Raw genomic sequence first — 13,622 nt, forward strand, 5'->3', positions numbered from 1 at the left:
ATGGTGGAATAAGGTGGACCTTAACCTTCAAATTACAAAGTCCAGTATTTTGATGTTCCTAACATTATCTTTGTACCCGCTGCTGTGGTTTTTAATCACAACAATTGTTCTTGCAGTTGCTCTAATCAGCTCGAGCAACAAACAAGATTAGCCCTCGGAGCCTAGGGCAAAATACTCCCATTTTTCCTCGAATCTAATCGCAAAGAAGTCCATTAATTCGCAAGCCGTTTCTTTGTATAATTACAATCATATGTAGATAACATTGTTTTAAAAAATAGGCCAGGCCAATCTAGTAGATAATATGGAGCCAAAAAGCCTTTACAACTTGGACTTGGCCTTTCGGTTGGCAAAGTCCATGATGGCCTGGAAAAATTCGGGATGCTGGAACTGTTGCAGTAGTTGCTTGCACTCCGACTCGTTGGCCTTGATGAGATTCTCCACGAATCCCTCCTTGATGAGGCGCTTCCCCTGCAGAAGGGAGTTGGTGGGCAGCTCGGAGTACTGACGCAGTTTGGGCCAAACCACCGAGTCCAGTTCGGAGTGCTTGAAGATGCGTGAGACGAAGTTGAACTGATAGGCCTCTTGGGCGCTCAGGGGTTCGTTGAGGAGAAGAGTTTCCGATGCCTTGGAGCGTCCCAAGATCAAGGGCAGCATATACGAGGAGCCACCCTCTGGCACCAGCCCTAATTTGGTGAAGGGGGTGTAGAAGTAGGCCTGGGATGGATTAAACTGGCTAGATTCAGGTCCAATATTGAGGTTCAATTGGGACTCACCGTCTCGGAGCACCAGGCCACATCGCACAACCCCACAATGGTGGCGCCAATTCCGATTGCCGGACCATTGACCAGGGAAAATACTACCTTCTTGCAGTTAACGAAACTCAGAACCATGGCCTAAGGGAGAGATGTATTATGATAATAACTAATGTCACGTTCACCAATCTATATATCCTACCTTAAAGGTAGCATTGGATTGTTTGAAGAAGGCGTCGAGATCGTCGCTCTTGGAAGACTGGGATAAGTCGTTTCCGGCCGTGAAGAAATCGCCGACGCCCGTAAAGACCACCAGATTCACTCCCTCATCGCCGTTGACATCGGTCAGCACGCGGGTAATCTCCTGGTAGGTGAGCCTGTTGACGCAGTTCTTCTTTTTCGGATTGTTGAACTTGACGACGAGCAGCTTGCCCTGCTGCTCCACGAGGAGTTGCTGGTATCCTTGGTACGACATCTTGATGGCAATGTTCGGGGTAGAATGAATAGCAAAGTCCAATTAGTGGACCATTTAACTCTGATTGCCGGTGTTTATTGTTGTCCATCCGATTACTGGGGCATCAGGGGTAGTCCTACTGATTTAATTTATCGCCCATCTGGGGCGATAGTTTTTCCTTTTTACCTTTTCAATATAAATAAAATATTGTGGGTTGCGATAATTAATTTTTGTATATTTTAATGGAATACGTCATTCCTAATAATGTATAAATTTGGTAAATTATGCAGTCCACGACAATCTTGTTGGGAACCTATACCCTCGATCTGGCAACTCTGCAAAGGGCGCCAAAAATTCAAATCCCTCCAAAGTGAAAAAAACGTTAGTTTTATTTTTCTTTCGCTGTACAACATTCATCTTATGAGAAATACTGGTTATTCGCTAATTTCATCGATCACGGGCACGTTTTGCAGCTCGGAACACTTTCGCTTCCACAAGGCAAGTTGCTCCCTCAGAACTTTTTCTTTTGCGGCCGCACGGGTCAGGAGGACCTTAGCTTTCTGGAGGAGCTGTGTCTTCTTCACCAGCTGCTCCTTGATGAACTTCAGCTCCTCGTTGGCAGCATCCTAATGAAACACAAAAATAATAAAGCAATGGTAAAGCATGTGATGTAAGGTGTTTTACTTACCTTACTACGTCCACCGCATTGGCTGCACTTGGTTCGCTTTTGGAGCTCCTGTTGCAGAGCGCTAATCTTCTCCAGCAATTCTCCATTTTGCTGCTGCAATCGAGCCGCATCCGGCGGAGTGGAATCCGTGGAACTCCTGGACTCCGTGGAACGTCGACCGTCTTTCAGGAACTTGTTCTCCGACCGCAATTTCTCTACGAGATTGCGCAGCGACAGAATCGTCTGCTCCGCCGATTGGCCCTGGTTGGTGTTCACTTTCAGGCCACTGCACTTGCACAACTCTCGACGAGATTCATTGCGGGCCATTTCCTCCTTCAGAGCAAGGATGTAGCTATATATAAGAGAATAATAAATAAGGGAATTCATCAGATGAACTATACTCACTCCTCCAAGTGCTTGATCCTCTTCTGCAGCCGGTCGCTGCTGTCTCCCTGCCGCAGGAGATCCGAATCAAGTTGCAGCTGGAGGTTCCTGGCCTCCAGTCGGATATTCTGGGCCTCGATGGCCTGGCAGCGTTCCTGCATCTTCTCCAGCTCCGTGGTCAGGGCATTGCTGCCCCTGCCCTCCAGTTCCATGGCGATGATCTTGCGCTGCTGCAGTTCTATGCGGGATTTGAGGGCCTCTATGAGGTCCGCCTGGCTCTGGTCGAAGATCTGCGTGTGGTGATGCGCCGGCGAACTGCACTCGCTGCTGGGACCGGTATAGGTTTCCGGACTCTCCGAGGGAGACGGCGTGAACTTGCTGACACCCACATGCTGGAGATTCGGACAGGAAGGAGTGCGGCAGCATTTGAGGTTGCTTGAACCGGAACCCGACCCCATTGAAGGACCATTCCTCCCTAGCTTGGACTCCATTATTTGCTTGTCCTTCTCCAAGCGGGCAATGGTGGTGCGTGCTGCCTGCAGAAGGGTTCGAGTCTTGTCCAGTGCCAACTCGGTTTCCTCCAATCTCGCCTTGGTTTTCTCCGCCTGCTGCTGGTATCTCTTCTGCTTCTCCCAGAGCTGCACCTCGTTGGCACTCCTCGTCCGCTTGGCCTCCAGAAGGGTCTGCTGTCGCTGCAACTGGCCACGTGCCTCATCCAGGTCCGTCTCCAGCTGCTGGATTCTCTTCTGCTGGTTCTCGTTCTTCACCCGGGCATTGAGTTCCGTCTTTATGGAGACGACGGGGCGTTTGAGCAACTGCTGGCGGAGCGACTGGCTGAGATCCCTGGCCTGCTTCTCGCGCTGGGTGACATTGGTCAACTGGCGACGCAGTGCCTCCATTCGGGTGTGGTAGATCTTGTTGGTGGCCTCGGTGCGATTGAGATCGGCAGCCAGTTTGGCTATCTGGTCCTCCGAGAAGTTGGAGGTGTCCTTGATATAGCGTTGCTGGTCGTCCTGGAGGGTAAAAATAAATGCATTACAGAGAAACCATAAATATTACTAATCTTTACATGGAAGTTCTTGAGAGTATCCATCAGGTCCTTGATATGCTTATCTTTCTCATCCAAAAAGACGCGTAGCTGATCCAGTTCAGGGCTTGCATGGCTCTCCGCGGTTTTTTCCCGCTCTTGGCAGAGTTTCAACCTGGTTTAATAATATTTAAATTTACTAATAAAATATTATATTTTCGGCCTGTATAACTCACTTTTCTTTCAATATATCCACCTCCTCTTCTCTAGTCTTTAGGTTCTTTTCGCTGTACTCCAGCTTGTCCTTCAGATCCTTGATTTGCTTGTGTAGCGTGGGCAGTTCCTTGAGCTCCTCCGTATCTTGTTTCTCCGCCTCACCCTCCGGCTCTTGAGGTACTAGAACATCCCCAACCACTGGCTCTTCCACCTCCTCTTGAGGTCTCTCCACTGAGCTACTTTCAAAGAGTTCCTCGATCTTCTCGTCCGTCAGCTCATTAACAGAGTTATCTGAACTGGAGCTCGATTCCGTCGAGGATACCCGCTCCAAAGCGGGCTTGGGCTTCTGTGCAAGCTTTCCCTTGAGCTCCAGAATCTCCGCATCCTTGGTCTTGATGTTGAAGTTTAGGTTATTCACCGTGGCCCTGAGGGACTCGTTTTCGGCCGCCTGCTTGCTGATGGCCTGCTGACTCTGATCCCGCTCGGTCTGCAGGAGATCCTGGTACTTCTGTATGGACTGATCCTTCTCCAAAAGCAGGGTGTGGAACGACAGTATGGTCTTTTCCACCACTCCACTATGGGTACTCTCTGACTCGCGGCTCTCCGATCTGGAAGCCTCCAACTGCTTGCCAAGGACCTCGATGCGCTGATGGGCTTCCTGGAGGCTAGGATAAAAATATACAAATTAATTTTTATTTTGTTGAAAAAAAAAACTTATTTTTAAATGCACTTACGTTTCCTGCATTTTCTGTAGCTCCTCGCGGGACTCCCTCCTGCTGTCCTCCGTTTGAACGAATTGATTTTGCTGGCTAAGAATGCCATTGGTTTGCACTGCCGTCTCCGAGAGCTTGACTGGATCCTCCAGCGTTTGTGTGGAGGTATCCAGGTGTGGATGCCTCCGTCGAGGCGATCCAATGGGCGATGATTGCCTGTCTATCAGCTGGGCTGCCCTCCTCATGGCCGGAATGGGGGCAGTCACTGCCTCCGTGTTGGTTTCCGCATCCACCTTTGACTGGGTTTTCGGGACTCCTTCACCGAACAACGCCTCGATGGTGCTCCAGTGCTCGGTGTCGGTGGCCTGTCGGATCCTCAGCTCACCCAGTTCCCTGAGGAGCTCCTCCTGCTTGGCCTGCAGGGTTTCACAGCGCTGTTCCAGGAGTCTCGTCTGCGTTTCAGACTTAATGAGCTTCACCAGCTGCTGGGAACTCTCCTGCTTGGGTGACACCTTCTCCTGAACCACTGCGGTTACTTCATCAATCAGTGCACTGTGATCTTGTTGCCGCTGCTGCACTTGCTCCTCCTCCAGGCGACGTTGGAACTTTTGGTAGGCGAACACAAAGTTGGTGAGGAAGACCAGTGGCGTGAATTTGGCATATTTGTCTTTCAGCATAAACAGGGAATGCTGGAGGAATCTGTGAGATGCGAAAGTGAATGAGGTATGGAATGGTTCACATACTACTGGGGTATACTTGTGCTTAATATCGCTGTTGGTGCGCTCTTGCTGGAAGTCCTGTTGGGCTTGCTTCAGGGACAACTCGCTGGCCTCCAGTTGGGTTTGCAGGGAGTCCGCCTTTTGCTGCAGTTGCTCTCGCTCTGTTTCCAAGCGGGAGCACTCAGATTTTACTGAAATGGTTTGTTATTTTATTAAAATGAATAACCCAGGGGTTATTGGAAGCAGTTTAATATCATTATTGCACTTACCACTATCCAAATCCCTCTGAACCTTGGCCAGCATTAGTTTCTCGTCGGAGCTGCTTTGAAGATCGGCAACCAGATGCCGCAGGTTGATGTGGTTGTCTGTGATGTCATTGAGTAGCTTCTGCTGGGAGTGAATCTAAAAAGGATACAAGAGTTATGATTTCTATGGATAAACCATATGGAAAGTCTCCCACCTGTTCATTGGCTACTCGAAGCAGACCCTCCAGCTGCTGGGATTCCCTTTGCAGATCCGCCTGCTTGCTCCTCCAGTTGGCCAACTCCTGCTGCTGCTTCTCGAAGTCCTCGGCTGTGATATAATCCACCTGATAGCTATCCTTTATAATGCCATACTCCGCACATATCTCCGGGGGCTTCAGCTCCCCCAGCATTTGCTCCACCGCCTGGCCAAGTTGCATACTCAGATTGGCATTGCGCTGCTCCAGTTTTTGCTGCTCCTCTGGGGTATACAAGCTCCTTCGACTTGCCCTCTCCAGTTCCTCCTTAGTTCCCAACAGTTCGATCTTTTGAAGCTCCAATTGCCTTGCTAGCAGAGTCTTATCTTCGATAAAGCTCAGTTCCAGTTTTCTGGTTTCAGTGAGCAGTTGATCGTAGTCCCTGCGCATATAGCTATAGGAACTCCCTTGCTTTTCCAACTGCAACTCCAAAGTCATACACCTGTCATGGAGCTGTTGATTTTGGTTCCGTAGTTCACTGCCATCGGCGGACATGTGGAGACGCAGCTCCTCGTAATGCTTCCGTAGAATGGAGAGTTCTGCCAGGGCCTCGTTTCTAGGTTCCACCTCGGGAGCTGGAATGGTGGGTCGCTGCAAGCCCTCCGTCGCCTCAGTGGGTGAACTTGGCCGGGTGGCTGTATTCACGGCGGGGTTCTCCTCAGCGGGTTGCTCCTCTGCGATCTCCGGAACATCGCAGAGGCTTTGCACCGAGGACAGTTCGCCCGTTTCCGAGTCGCTGTAGTTCTGCTGCTGGAGCAGCTGACGCAGTGCCTCCTCCCGGGCCTTGAGTTCCAACAGTTGGCACTGAAGACGCTGAGGAGTGGCCGTTCCACTGGGAAGGGCTTCGATGAGGCGACGCAACAGATCGGAATCGATGGTTATGTGCTCTGAAGTAGCTGGAGGAGAATTTTAATTTCCAAAGATTTATAAGTTTATTAAGACCTCCCAACTCACCATCATATTCCCTCAGCTTCTCCAGAATCTCGTACATCCCTGAGCGAAGGGTTTCATTCTCGGCCAGGACTTCGTCGTAGCGATTCTGCATCTCGGAGCTGGCTGCTCCGTCGCCTTGGCCGCGCCTTGGGGAGTTCTCCAAGGGAGCACTTGGGGGCACTTCACCCACTTCGCTGGGCGCCTGCAGCGAGTCATTCAAGGGCTGAGGGTTACCCTGCTGCAGTTCCCGGAGCTTGCGCCTGAGGGAAATTAGGTAACCGAAGGATTAGTCCCAGATATATCCCAGGTGATACTTAACATACCTCAATTCACTCTTGTCCAACTTGAGTTGCAGTCGCAGTTCCTCGGAGGTCCTCAGCTTAAGGGTCAGTCGCTCGATCTGCTTGTCCTTATTGCGCTGCTTGGAGTGCACATTTTTGGCCAGGATGACCACATCCTCGGGTATGTGGAGCTGGCGTCGCAACAGTTCGTTCTCCTGGACCACTTCGTGGAGGGAATTCAGTTCCTGGACGTAGCTCCTCAGCTGCTTTTCGCGCCCAGCTAGCTTTTGCTCCAATCCCGCGCAGCGTCTCAGCGCTGGAACCAAACCATCCTCGTCCCGTTTGTAGGACTCCAGGGCACTCAGGGCGTGCAGTGCCTGCTTGGACTTGAGGACGTTGTCCTGCTCGGCGGCCTCCAGCATCTCCGACAGCTGCTGACTCCGGGCATTCGCCTCCCGCAGGCGCTCCTCGATCATCTGACAGCAGGCACGTGGCTGCTCCGGATCCTGTGATCGCTCCTTCTCCAGGCGCAACTGGTTCATCACCTTTGTGGAGCTGACCATTTCCTCCGCCATCGTTTTCAGCTTCGCCTCCAACTTCTCGATGCGCTGCTCCCGGGATTCCAAAAGCTGCAAGGGGAGTAAGATAAACAACAGTTTTTAAAATTCGAAAACACTTCAAGTAAATCCGAAATTCTAATAACCAAATCAAAATTCCTTACATGTCTCAATTTTATGTGCTCCTCCTGCTGACTTTGACTACTGGAAGAATTGGTCTGAAGAGAGTTGATGCTCTTGCCCTCCAGTTGTTTCCTGAGGCGCTCCACCTCCTTGTCCCGCTCCTCGAGAGCCTGCCTCCATGAAAGGGACTTGGTCTCGTATTTGTCCAGGAACTGACGCATTTCCAGCTCCTGCTTCTCGCGCTCCACCTCCAGAAAGGTGACATTTCCCTCCAAGCGAGTGATCTCAAGGCCCTGCTGCTGCTCCTTTTGCTTCAAGGACTTGCGCTCCTGCTCCACCTTGGTGATGTCCTGGCTCAGTTGCACTAGGTTCGCCTTGATGTTCTGTAGCTCGCGCTCGTGGAGGACAATGGTCTTGGATTGGGCTATGTTCTGGTTTTGAAGGGTCTAGAAAAAGGAAAAACCAGTTCAGTACTTAGCTAAGACAGGCTTTTCAAGAATGTTTTACTGACGAAACGATTGAAACAAGCTCTACGGCATAAAATTAATTTAAAAAGGGCTAGGAAATTAGTTAACTTAATTTTATTGCTTTATAAATTATAAAACCCTTATAAAACCCTTTCTTCATATTTTAAAGATTTAAAATTTTATTAGCTCTTGACTTACCTCAATTTCCTTTAGCAGCCTTTTGATGTGCTTGTTCTTGGAGTCGATGTTCTGGAGCAGCTGCTCCTGTTTGTCCAACTCGGACAAGGGGTCCGATGAGTCCTTGTCGCTGATCTCCGCCTGCTGGGCCGCCTCCCTCAGGCGCAGCTCCAACTGCCGGATTTCCTCCCCTAACTAAAAAGATAGGGGGGTTACTTGGGAAATCCCTCACTGAATTATATCATTCACAGCCTACCTCCTTGGTCTTACTCTTGAGGCCATCGCGCTCTTCCTCCAGCTTCTGCAGCATGCGCTTCAGCTTCTCATTCTCGTCCTGCAGTCGTCGGTCGGTGGTCAGTCCCCCTCCAGTCCCCGCTCCAGCTCCTCCATCCTGCAGCCGCTGGACCTGCTCGCCCTTGTACTGCAGGACGGCCAGGGTGAGCTCCAGGGTCTTCCTCAGCGACTTCTTGGGCAGCTCCTCGATGGACTCGGCCAGCTCGAGGAGTGTCTCATAGAGCTCCTGCTTCTGGCGCGCCGAAAAGTCGCGGAACTTGCGCAGGGATACGGTCTCTGGTATGTCCATGCTCATCCTGGTGGCTCATGGCCTCGCTCCGCGGCGGTTACTCACGTTCTGAGTGAAAATATTCCCCGATTTGCCACAACAGCTCTCCTGTTTTTCCCTTTTTTTAATTTCCGAGCGGTTGCCATGACAGCTGGGGCCAAAACAAGCCGGAGACCCGCTCAAGGGTTGCCAGTCCGGAAACGAGGGTGCCGGCAGTGGTGCCTTTGTTTTTGCTGGCATTCTGTTTTGCTACCAGCTTCGGCTGCGTACAAAGTTTCCTGACAGGATAATTGCCTCCTGGGCGCCCAGGGGATCCCCTAGGAGGTCTCTCGGGGCAGGGGCTCCTTGGGCCCCACCACAAACAAAAATGGCAGGCGGTAACCAGGAAAGTGTTAATTGGCAAAGTGTCAAAGGCGGCGTCCTGAAATTGAAAAGCCATTTCGGTTCGCTGCGCCCTTTCCTCCGAATTCGGTTAACTTCACCCACACAGAAAGAAATGTTTTTCAAATTATAATTATATATAATTATATATAATTATAATTATGATATACATTTTCGAGTTACCTTCTATCAAAGTAACATGAATTTGGGACATGAAACGCCCATTTTTAGATGTTGTAAGTTAATTGTTAAGGCTTTAATGCACTTTATCTATTTTGTCTATATATACATGTTATCCATATATATTTATATGCTTTTTTTTTTAGCAATTTTGGTGATAGTCCCAAGTAATATTGAACTTTATTTTCTGTGTACTCCACCTTATGTAACCTTACCAGCTCCTCCTCCTGTTTGCAAGCTCATCGAGTTGCCATCAACATTACGCTTGTCTACATGTGTAAGAATAATTGAAACTAATGGCAAACGACTTTGGTTGCCCTCCCATTTGTGGATTCGCCCCCTGTGAGTGACAGCTGGGCCGAAAATTGAAATGATACTTCAAATGGCAAATTATCCGCGAAGCTTTCTGGCCGTTTAAAAACCACCCGAATCGGGTGAGTTTGATGAACCCAAGCACCAGGCAAAGGCGCAGTTTTAGAACATAAGATAATATCGATATAAGTACACGCATATAAACATTTAAAATTAATGAAAGTAATTGTTATTTTTTATAATTTTTTAGACGCAGCGTAGACCCTTGTGGCTCTTTGCGTCCATTTGGAGCAGCATAAGCTCATATGTGACCAGGGTGGCCAGCATCTGGAGAAGATGAGCAATACCAGTACCATTAATACTCTACATAAGCAATATACTTACCCCGAAGAGACTCTTTCTTGTCAAATAGTACAGACGGTAGCCAGACAGTCCAACAAATTCGCTGGTCAGCTGATCGGCGAACCTCTGGACTTCCTGAGTCCAGTGACCACTGGGCACCAGGTACAAGGACCTCAGGGGCAGCAGCGAGGCGTCGTGTATTTTGGAGGCGGTCATGAAAACAAGACTTGTCCTGGCCAGCAGGAAGATCAGCGAGTACCAGAAGTACACGTAGTTGATGGGATGTCGCAGTTTGCTGAACGATGTCGTATGATTGTAACATTCACTTAGTAAATTATCAAAAAGATGCAGCTCGATTATAATGAAAAACTCACGTGAAAATAGCTAGTGCCTGGTTGCAGATCACATAAACATTGTTCGCACAGGACACGAACACGATATTCGACATACTGGCATCCACCATACTGGCCAGCTCACACAGGCGTATGTGATCCCGTCGGACATCGTACCACAGAGCATCCGGAACATGCTAAATGCAGAAGGTAATACAAAATATTCGAAGGTCTTGCAAGGTTATCTTACACGACCCTCCAAAGCGCCCACTCGATCGGCAAATTGCTGAAACCTTTGAGCCAATCCTATACTGGTAATCATTATGAAGACGTCGATAAAGTTCCACAGAAAGGTGAATGCTCCATTTAACCACTAAAAGGGATAATAAAATGTAAAAGGAGGTGCAAGTGGAGGAGGCCAAAAGTATGCAACAAAAAGAAGCTATATTTATCAAAGCATACTTTTAGACACCCGTAGAAGCAATTCAAGTCTGCAATTATGCTTACAAAACCGTAGCCCATTGAGAAAATGTTGAATGGCAGGAGGAACATTATGTCCGAGAACTCCTTCTCCAAATAAATTTTAAAGGTAATCTCTGACTGGTTCGTATGGCACTGCCAAACGTGCATGCTGTAACTGACATAACCAGAGGCATAGTACAGCATATGATCCCCTAAAAGAGGGTTTCAGATTCCCTAAAAATAGTTGGAAGGATAGTATAAACAACCTACCCACTGCCAGAACACCCACGCTTAGTACAATCACGTTGACCTTTGACCGAAGGCTCCTCTTGCAACGTTTATAGGGCGGAAATAGCATCAGGATATCCAGGGAGCTCCAGGGTAACATTATGTGCGACCAGGAACGAGCGAACCCCACGAAATTCAGCCAGTTGGCGATGCCCACGATAAGGAAAACCAAGCCAACTATTGCGTTTTTAAATGAGATTAGAATCTGAAGCAACACACGTTCATATACTCACCCATATTCTTCGCATTCAATCCTGCCTTGAACAGGACATTTGCACCTATCAAGGTCTTGATGCCACCGAGTAGGAGGAAGAGACCAGTGACTCCCAGGGCAATACTCCTGACTTTAAACTTTACGTCCTGAGGATCCCGACTTAGGATATTGGACAAGGGCATAATGCCAAAGAACTGGGCCACACAAAGATCTGAGACGAATATATAATATAAAAAAAATAACAAGTTTTTTCCCTTTTTAAGGGTGTCTAAAAGTATGCAAAATGGAATAAAATGAAGCATACTTTTAAGCCCCTTTTCAACAAATTGAGAAAGCATAATGATATCATGGTACCCAAATTCTCTGTCCACTTACATGGCCTGATGGCTCTATAAAAGGTGTCCAGCTGCTCGAACTCCAACCCTCCCTGGGCACACCGCCATCGCATGGCCAAAATGGCCTTCTGCTTTTGGCGCCGCTCCTTCAGGCGCTTCAGGATCTTTTCCGACGCCTTCGACATGCTGCTCAAGTCTGACCTCCAGTAATCCCCATTTTGCACGGGCACGTCTCATAATTGTTGTTTACCCGCCAGCTTAGCCCAAAACCCCTAATTAGTGGCCCTTCAGTGCAGACACTCTATTGTGGGGCTTTCGGAGCTCAACGCCGCCCTGTAAAGCTCTGAACTTACTTCAATTTCGTGTCAGTGCAAAAAAGTCCTGCGCTTTGAAAGGACCTCCTCCAAATACTCCCGGAAGGAGTTTTTTAACAGGAACCCCCATCAGCGAAGTTAAATAAGTAGTCATAAAAAAGTAATACTATATACAATGAAATATATTTCTACTTATGCCTAATATATAATAAAATGATTTCACTTTATAATAGGTTTTAGACTTTATAAATATTTTTTTAAAATAAACCGCTAAACATCGATACGGGCAGCATTTCCTGTTTATCGATATTAACTAGTATTATACATATGGCTTTCAGAATGTAAACAAAATAGTAAACATATTCAAGTTCTCAAACACTCAATGGATTCTACGATTCCGGAGCTGACGAAACTGCTTCCCCGTTGGGTGGATATTGAAAACTTGGTCCGGGATGAAGTCGAGGCACGCTACATACTTAAAAGGGCCACGGATTACATTGAGAACTTCCAGTCTAGAGGAGATTCCGGGGAGGAGGAGACCAGATACCTTATTTGTGCCTTAGTGGACAGGAACTGGGAACGCATACACACAGGACACTTCAGCAGGGTTCCTTTAATTACCAGGAAGATATACGCCGTAGGTTGCTACTTTAAGGTAGGGCTTGTACCTAGTGCATTGTATCCCAACTAAAAATACATTTCTTAGATCTTCTTCCTGCTTCTGGAGAGCTCGAGTCCTGCTCAAAAGGAGCTATGCAGTGGGATCCTGGATGAGGCTCAACTACTGGGCTGCATGGAGGACTGGAGCGAACTGAAACTCGTCATGATGGATTATTTGGACAAGGGGAGATCGGCGGATTCCGTAACCCTGCCCGTTCTGAAGCCATTGAAACGAGTATCCTGCACCTGTGATATACCGCAACTTGAAACTCCCAGCCTACCAGAGTTCCAAACAAAGTGCTTTCAGGCAGGACAGCCCGCACTCCTTCTAAACACCATCCAACATTGGCCTGCTCTGGATAGGTGGTTGGATCTCAATTACCTGCTCCAAGTGGCCGGGAACCGCACGGTGCCCATAGAAATAGGTTCCAATTATGCCAGCGATGAGTGGTCGCAGCAGCTGGTGAAGATCCGCGACTTCCTAAAAAGGCAATTTGGAGGGGATAGGAGTAAGAGCAAACAGGATATTGAGTATCTCGCCCAGCACGAACTCTTCTCCCAGATACCAGCTCTCAAGGCAGACATATCCATTCCCGACTACTGTTCCATAAGCAAAGAGGATCCCCCGGGAGCTGTGGACATAAAGGCCTGGCTGGGACCAGCAGGCACCATTTCACCCATGCACTATGACCCCAAGCACAACTTACTATGCCAAGTCTTCGGTTCTAAGAAGATTATATTAGCTGCTCCAGAAGACACCGAGAACCTGTATCCCCACGAAAGCGAGTTCCTATCTAATACATCTCAAATAGATGCTTCCCAGCTGGATCTGGAAACCTATCCCTTGTTGGACAAGGTCAAGTTCCACCACTTACTCCTTCAACCTGGCGACTGCTTGTACATGCCACCCAAGTGGTGGCACTATGTGAGATCTGAGGCCCCCAGCTTTTCTGTGAGCTTCTGGTGGGAGTAGTACTTATACGAATATTAATTTGAGACCCTCTTTTTAAAACCGTGTTGTGAAAGGAAGTGAATAACTTTTTGAAAATATCAAGTATTATTGAAAGTTAAGACTATAATATTTTTGCAATACACACTGGGGAACCACTACTACTTGACTGGTTTGTGTTTGCTTTTCAAAACGACCTTATATAATTCTAAAAGGGGTTTATTTAGTTATTCTATTTTTAGGAAGTCAAATCTTAACTACGCCCGATATCCGATCGACCATTGACCGGCAGCTAGGCAAACAGGTTGCCCTCTGACGTCAT

General features: G+C 48.2%; 5 protein-coding genes across 6 annotated transcripts; 1 reads left to right on the plus strand and 4 right to left on the minus strand.

Annotated features, from left to right (window-relative positions):
- Nucleotides 1-212: 212 nt before the first annotated feature.
- On the minus strand, nt 213-1,328 carry LOC108028323 (enoyl-CoA delta isomerase 2). Its single transcript, XM_017100060.3, has 3 exons — nt 955-1,328; nt 774-893; nt 213-714 (listed from the first exon to the last, which is right to left on the minus strand). The coding sequence occupies exons 1-3, from the start codon at nt 1,225-1,227 to the stop codon at nt 319-321; spliced, it is 789 nt and encodes a 262-aa protein (XP_016955549.1). The 5' UTR covers nt 1,228-1,328; the 3' UTR covers nt 213-318.
- A 247-nt stretch (nt 1,329-1,575) lies between these two features.
- LOC108031203 (centrosomal protein cep290) lies at nt 1,576-8,669 on the minus strand. Its single transcript, XM_017104431.3, has 14 exons — nt 8,226-8,669; nt 7,991-8,164; nt 7,367-7,771; nt 6,688-7,274; nt 6,386-6,624; nt 5,393-6,327; nt 5,202-5,334; nt 4,970-5,123; nt 4,235-4,912; nt 3,521-4,165; nt 3,327-3,459; nt 2,279-3,270; nt 1,895-2,225; nt 1,576-1,832 (listed from the first exon to the last, which is right to left on the minus strand). Exons 1-14 carry the CDS (start codon nt 8,556-8,558, stop codon nt 1,641-1,643), a joined length of 5,931 nt encoding a protein of 1,976 aa, XP_016959920.1. The 5' UTR covers nt 8,559-8,669; the 3' UTR covers nt 1,576-1,640.
- A 981-nt stretch (nt 8,670-9,650) lies between these two features.
- On the minus strand, nt 9,651-10,630 carry LOC108027766 (gustatory receptor for sugar taste 61a). Its single transcript, XM_017099328.1, has 5 exons — nt 10,586-10,630; nt 10,329-10,451; nt 10,121-10,275; nt 9,789-10,041; nt 9,651-9,731 (listed from the first exon to the last, which is right to left on the minus strand). The coding sequence occupies exons 1-5, from the start codon at nt 10,628-10,630 to the stop codon at nt 9,651-9,653; spliced, it is 657 nt and encodes a 218-aa protein (XP_016954817.1).
- On the minus strand, nt 10,630-11,562 carry LOC108028483 (gustatory receptor for sugar taste 61a-like). The gene is made up of 4 exons (XM_017100349.3): nt 11,418-11,562; nt 11,062-11,253; nt 10,815-11,005; nt 10,630-10,752 (listed from the first exon to the last, which is right to left on the minus strand). Exons 1-4 carry the CDS (start codon nt 11,560-11,562, stop codon nt 10,630-10,632), a joined length of 651 nt encoding a protein of 216 aa, XP_016955838.1.
- Nucleotides 11,563-11,997: 435 nt separating this feature from the next.
- LOC108030867 (bifunctional peptidase and arginyl-hydroxylase JMJD5) lies at nt 11,998-13,469 on the plus strand. 2 transcript variants are annotated; one of them, XM_017104027.3, is made up of 2 exons: nt 11,998-12,328; nt 12,398-13,469. In XM_017104027.3, exons 1-2 carry the CDS (start codon nt 12,074-12,076, stop codon nt 13,322-13,324), a joined length of 1,182 nt encoding a protein of 393 aa, XP_016959516.1. In that variant the 5' UTR covers nt 11,998-12,073; the 3' UTR covers nt 13,325-13,469. The 2 variants fall into 2 exon arrangements, with proteins under 2 accessions (XP_016959516.1, XP_016959507.1); XM_017104018.3 differs by having other exon boundaries at nt 12,002-12,346.
- Nucleotides 13,470-13,622: the final 153 nt, after the last annotated feature.

The sequence above is a fragment of the Drosophila biarmipes genome, chromosome 3L (assembly GCF_025231255.1).
Source record: "Drosophila biarmipes strain raj3 chromosome 3L, RU_DBia_V1.1, whole genome shotgun sequence".
In the NCBI taxonomy this organism is placed as follows: Eukaryota; Metazoa; Arthropoda; class Insecta; order Diptera; family Drosophilidae; genus Drosophila; species Drosophila biarmipes.

What these genes read in the sequence shown, in the direction of transcription:
- LOC108028483 (XM_017100349.3), bottom strand. Translation starts at nt 11,562, where the DNA reads ATGTCGAAGGCGTCGGAAAAGATCCTGAAGCGCCTGAAGGAGCGGCGC. An exon ending in ATTGAATGCGAAGAATATGG is followed by an intron (nt 11,006 to 11,061) that starts GTGAGTATATGA and finishes AAAACGCAATAG; the next exon opens with TTGGCTTGGTTTTCCTTATC. An exon ending in TAAGCGTGGGTGTTCTGGCA is followed by an intron (nt 10,753 to 10,814) that starts GTGGGTAGGTTG and finishes ACCCTCTTTTAG; the next exon opens with GGGATCATATGCTGTACTAT.
- LOC108027766 (XM_017099328.1), bottom strand. Translation starts at nt 10,630, where the DNA reads ATGTTCCTCCTGCCATTCAACATTTTCTCAATGGGCTACGGTTTT. An exon ending in CAGGCACTAGCTATTTTCAC is followed by an intron (nt 10,042 to 10,120) that starts GTGAGTTTTTCA and finishes GACATCGTTCAG; the next exon opens with CAAACTGCGACATCCCATCA. An exon ending in CAAGAAAGAGTCTCTTCGGG is followed by an intron (nt 9,732 to 9,788) that starts GTAAGTATATTG and finishes CATCTTCTCCAG; the next exon opens with ATGCTGGCCACCCTGGTCAC.
- LOC108028323 (XM_017100060.3), bottom strand. Translation starts at nt 1,227, where the DNA reads ATGTCGTACCAAGGATACCAGCAACTCCTCGTGGAGCAGCAGGGCAAG. An exon ending in AATCCAATGCTACCTTTAAG is followed by an intron (nt 894 to 954) that starts GTAGGATATATA and finishes TCTCTCCCTTAG; the next exon opens with GCCATGGTTCTGAGTTTCGT. An exon ending in TGGCCTGGTGCTCCGAGACG is followed by an intron (nt 715 to 773) that starts GTGAGTCCCAAT and finishes AATCCATCCCAG; the next exon opens with GCCTACTTCTACACCCCCTT.
- LOC108031203 (XM_017104431.3), bottom strand. Translation starts at nt 8,558, where the DNA reads ATGAGCATGGACATACCAGAGACCGTATCCCTGCGCAAGTTCCGCGAC. An exon ending in GGCTGCTAAAGGAAATTGAG is followed by an intron (nt 7,772 to 7,990) that starts GTAAGTCAAGAG and finishes TCCTTTTTCTAG; the next exon opens with ACCCTTCAAAACCAGAACAT. An exon ending in TCAGAGGGATTTGGATAGTG is followed by an intron (nt 5,124 to 5,201) that starts GTAAGTGCAATA and finishes AAACCATTTCAG; the next exon opens with TAAAATCTGAGTGCTCCCGC.
- LOC108030867 (XM_017104018.3), top strand. Translation starts at nt 12,074, where the DNA reads ATGGATTCTACGATTCCGGAGCTGACGAAACTGCTTCCCCGTTGGGTG. An exon ending in CCGTAGGTTGCTACTTTAAG is followed by an intron (nt 12,347 to 12,397) that starts GTAGGGCTTGTA and finishes TACATTTCTTAG; the next exon opens with ATCTTCTTCCTGCTTCTGGA.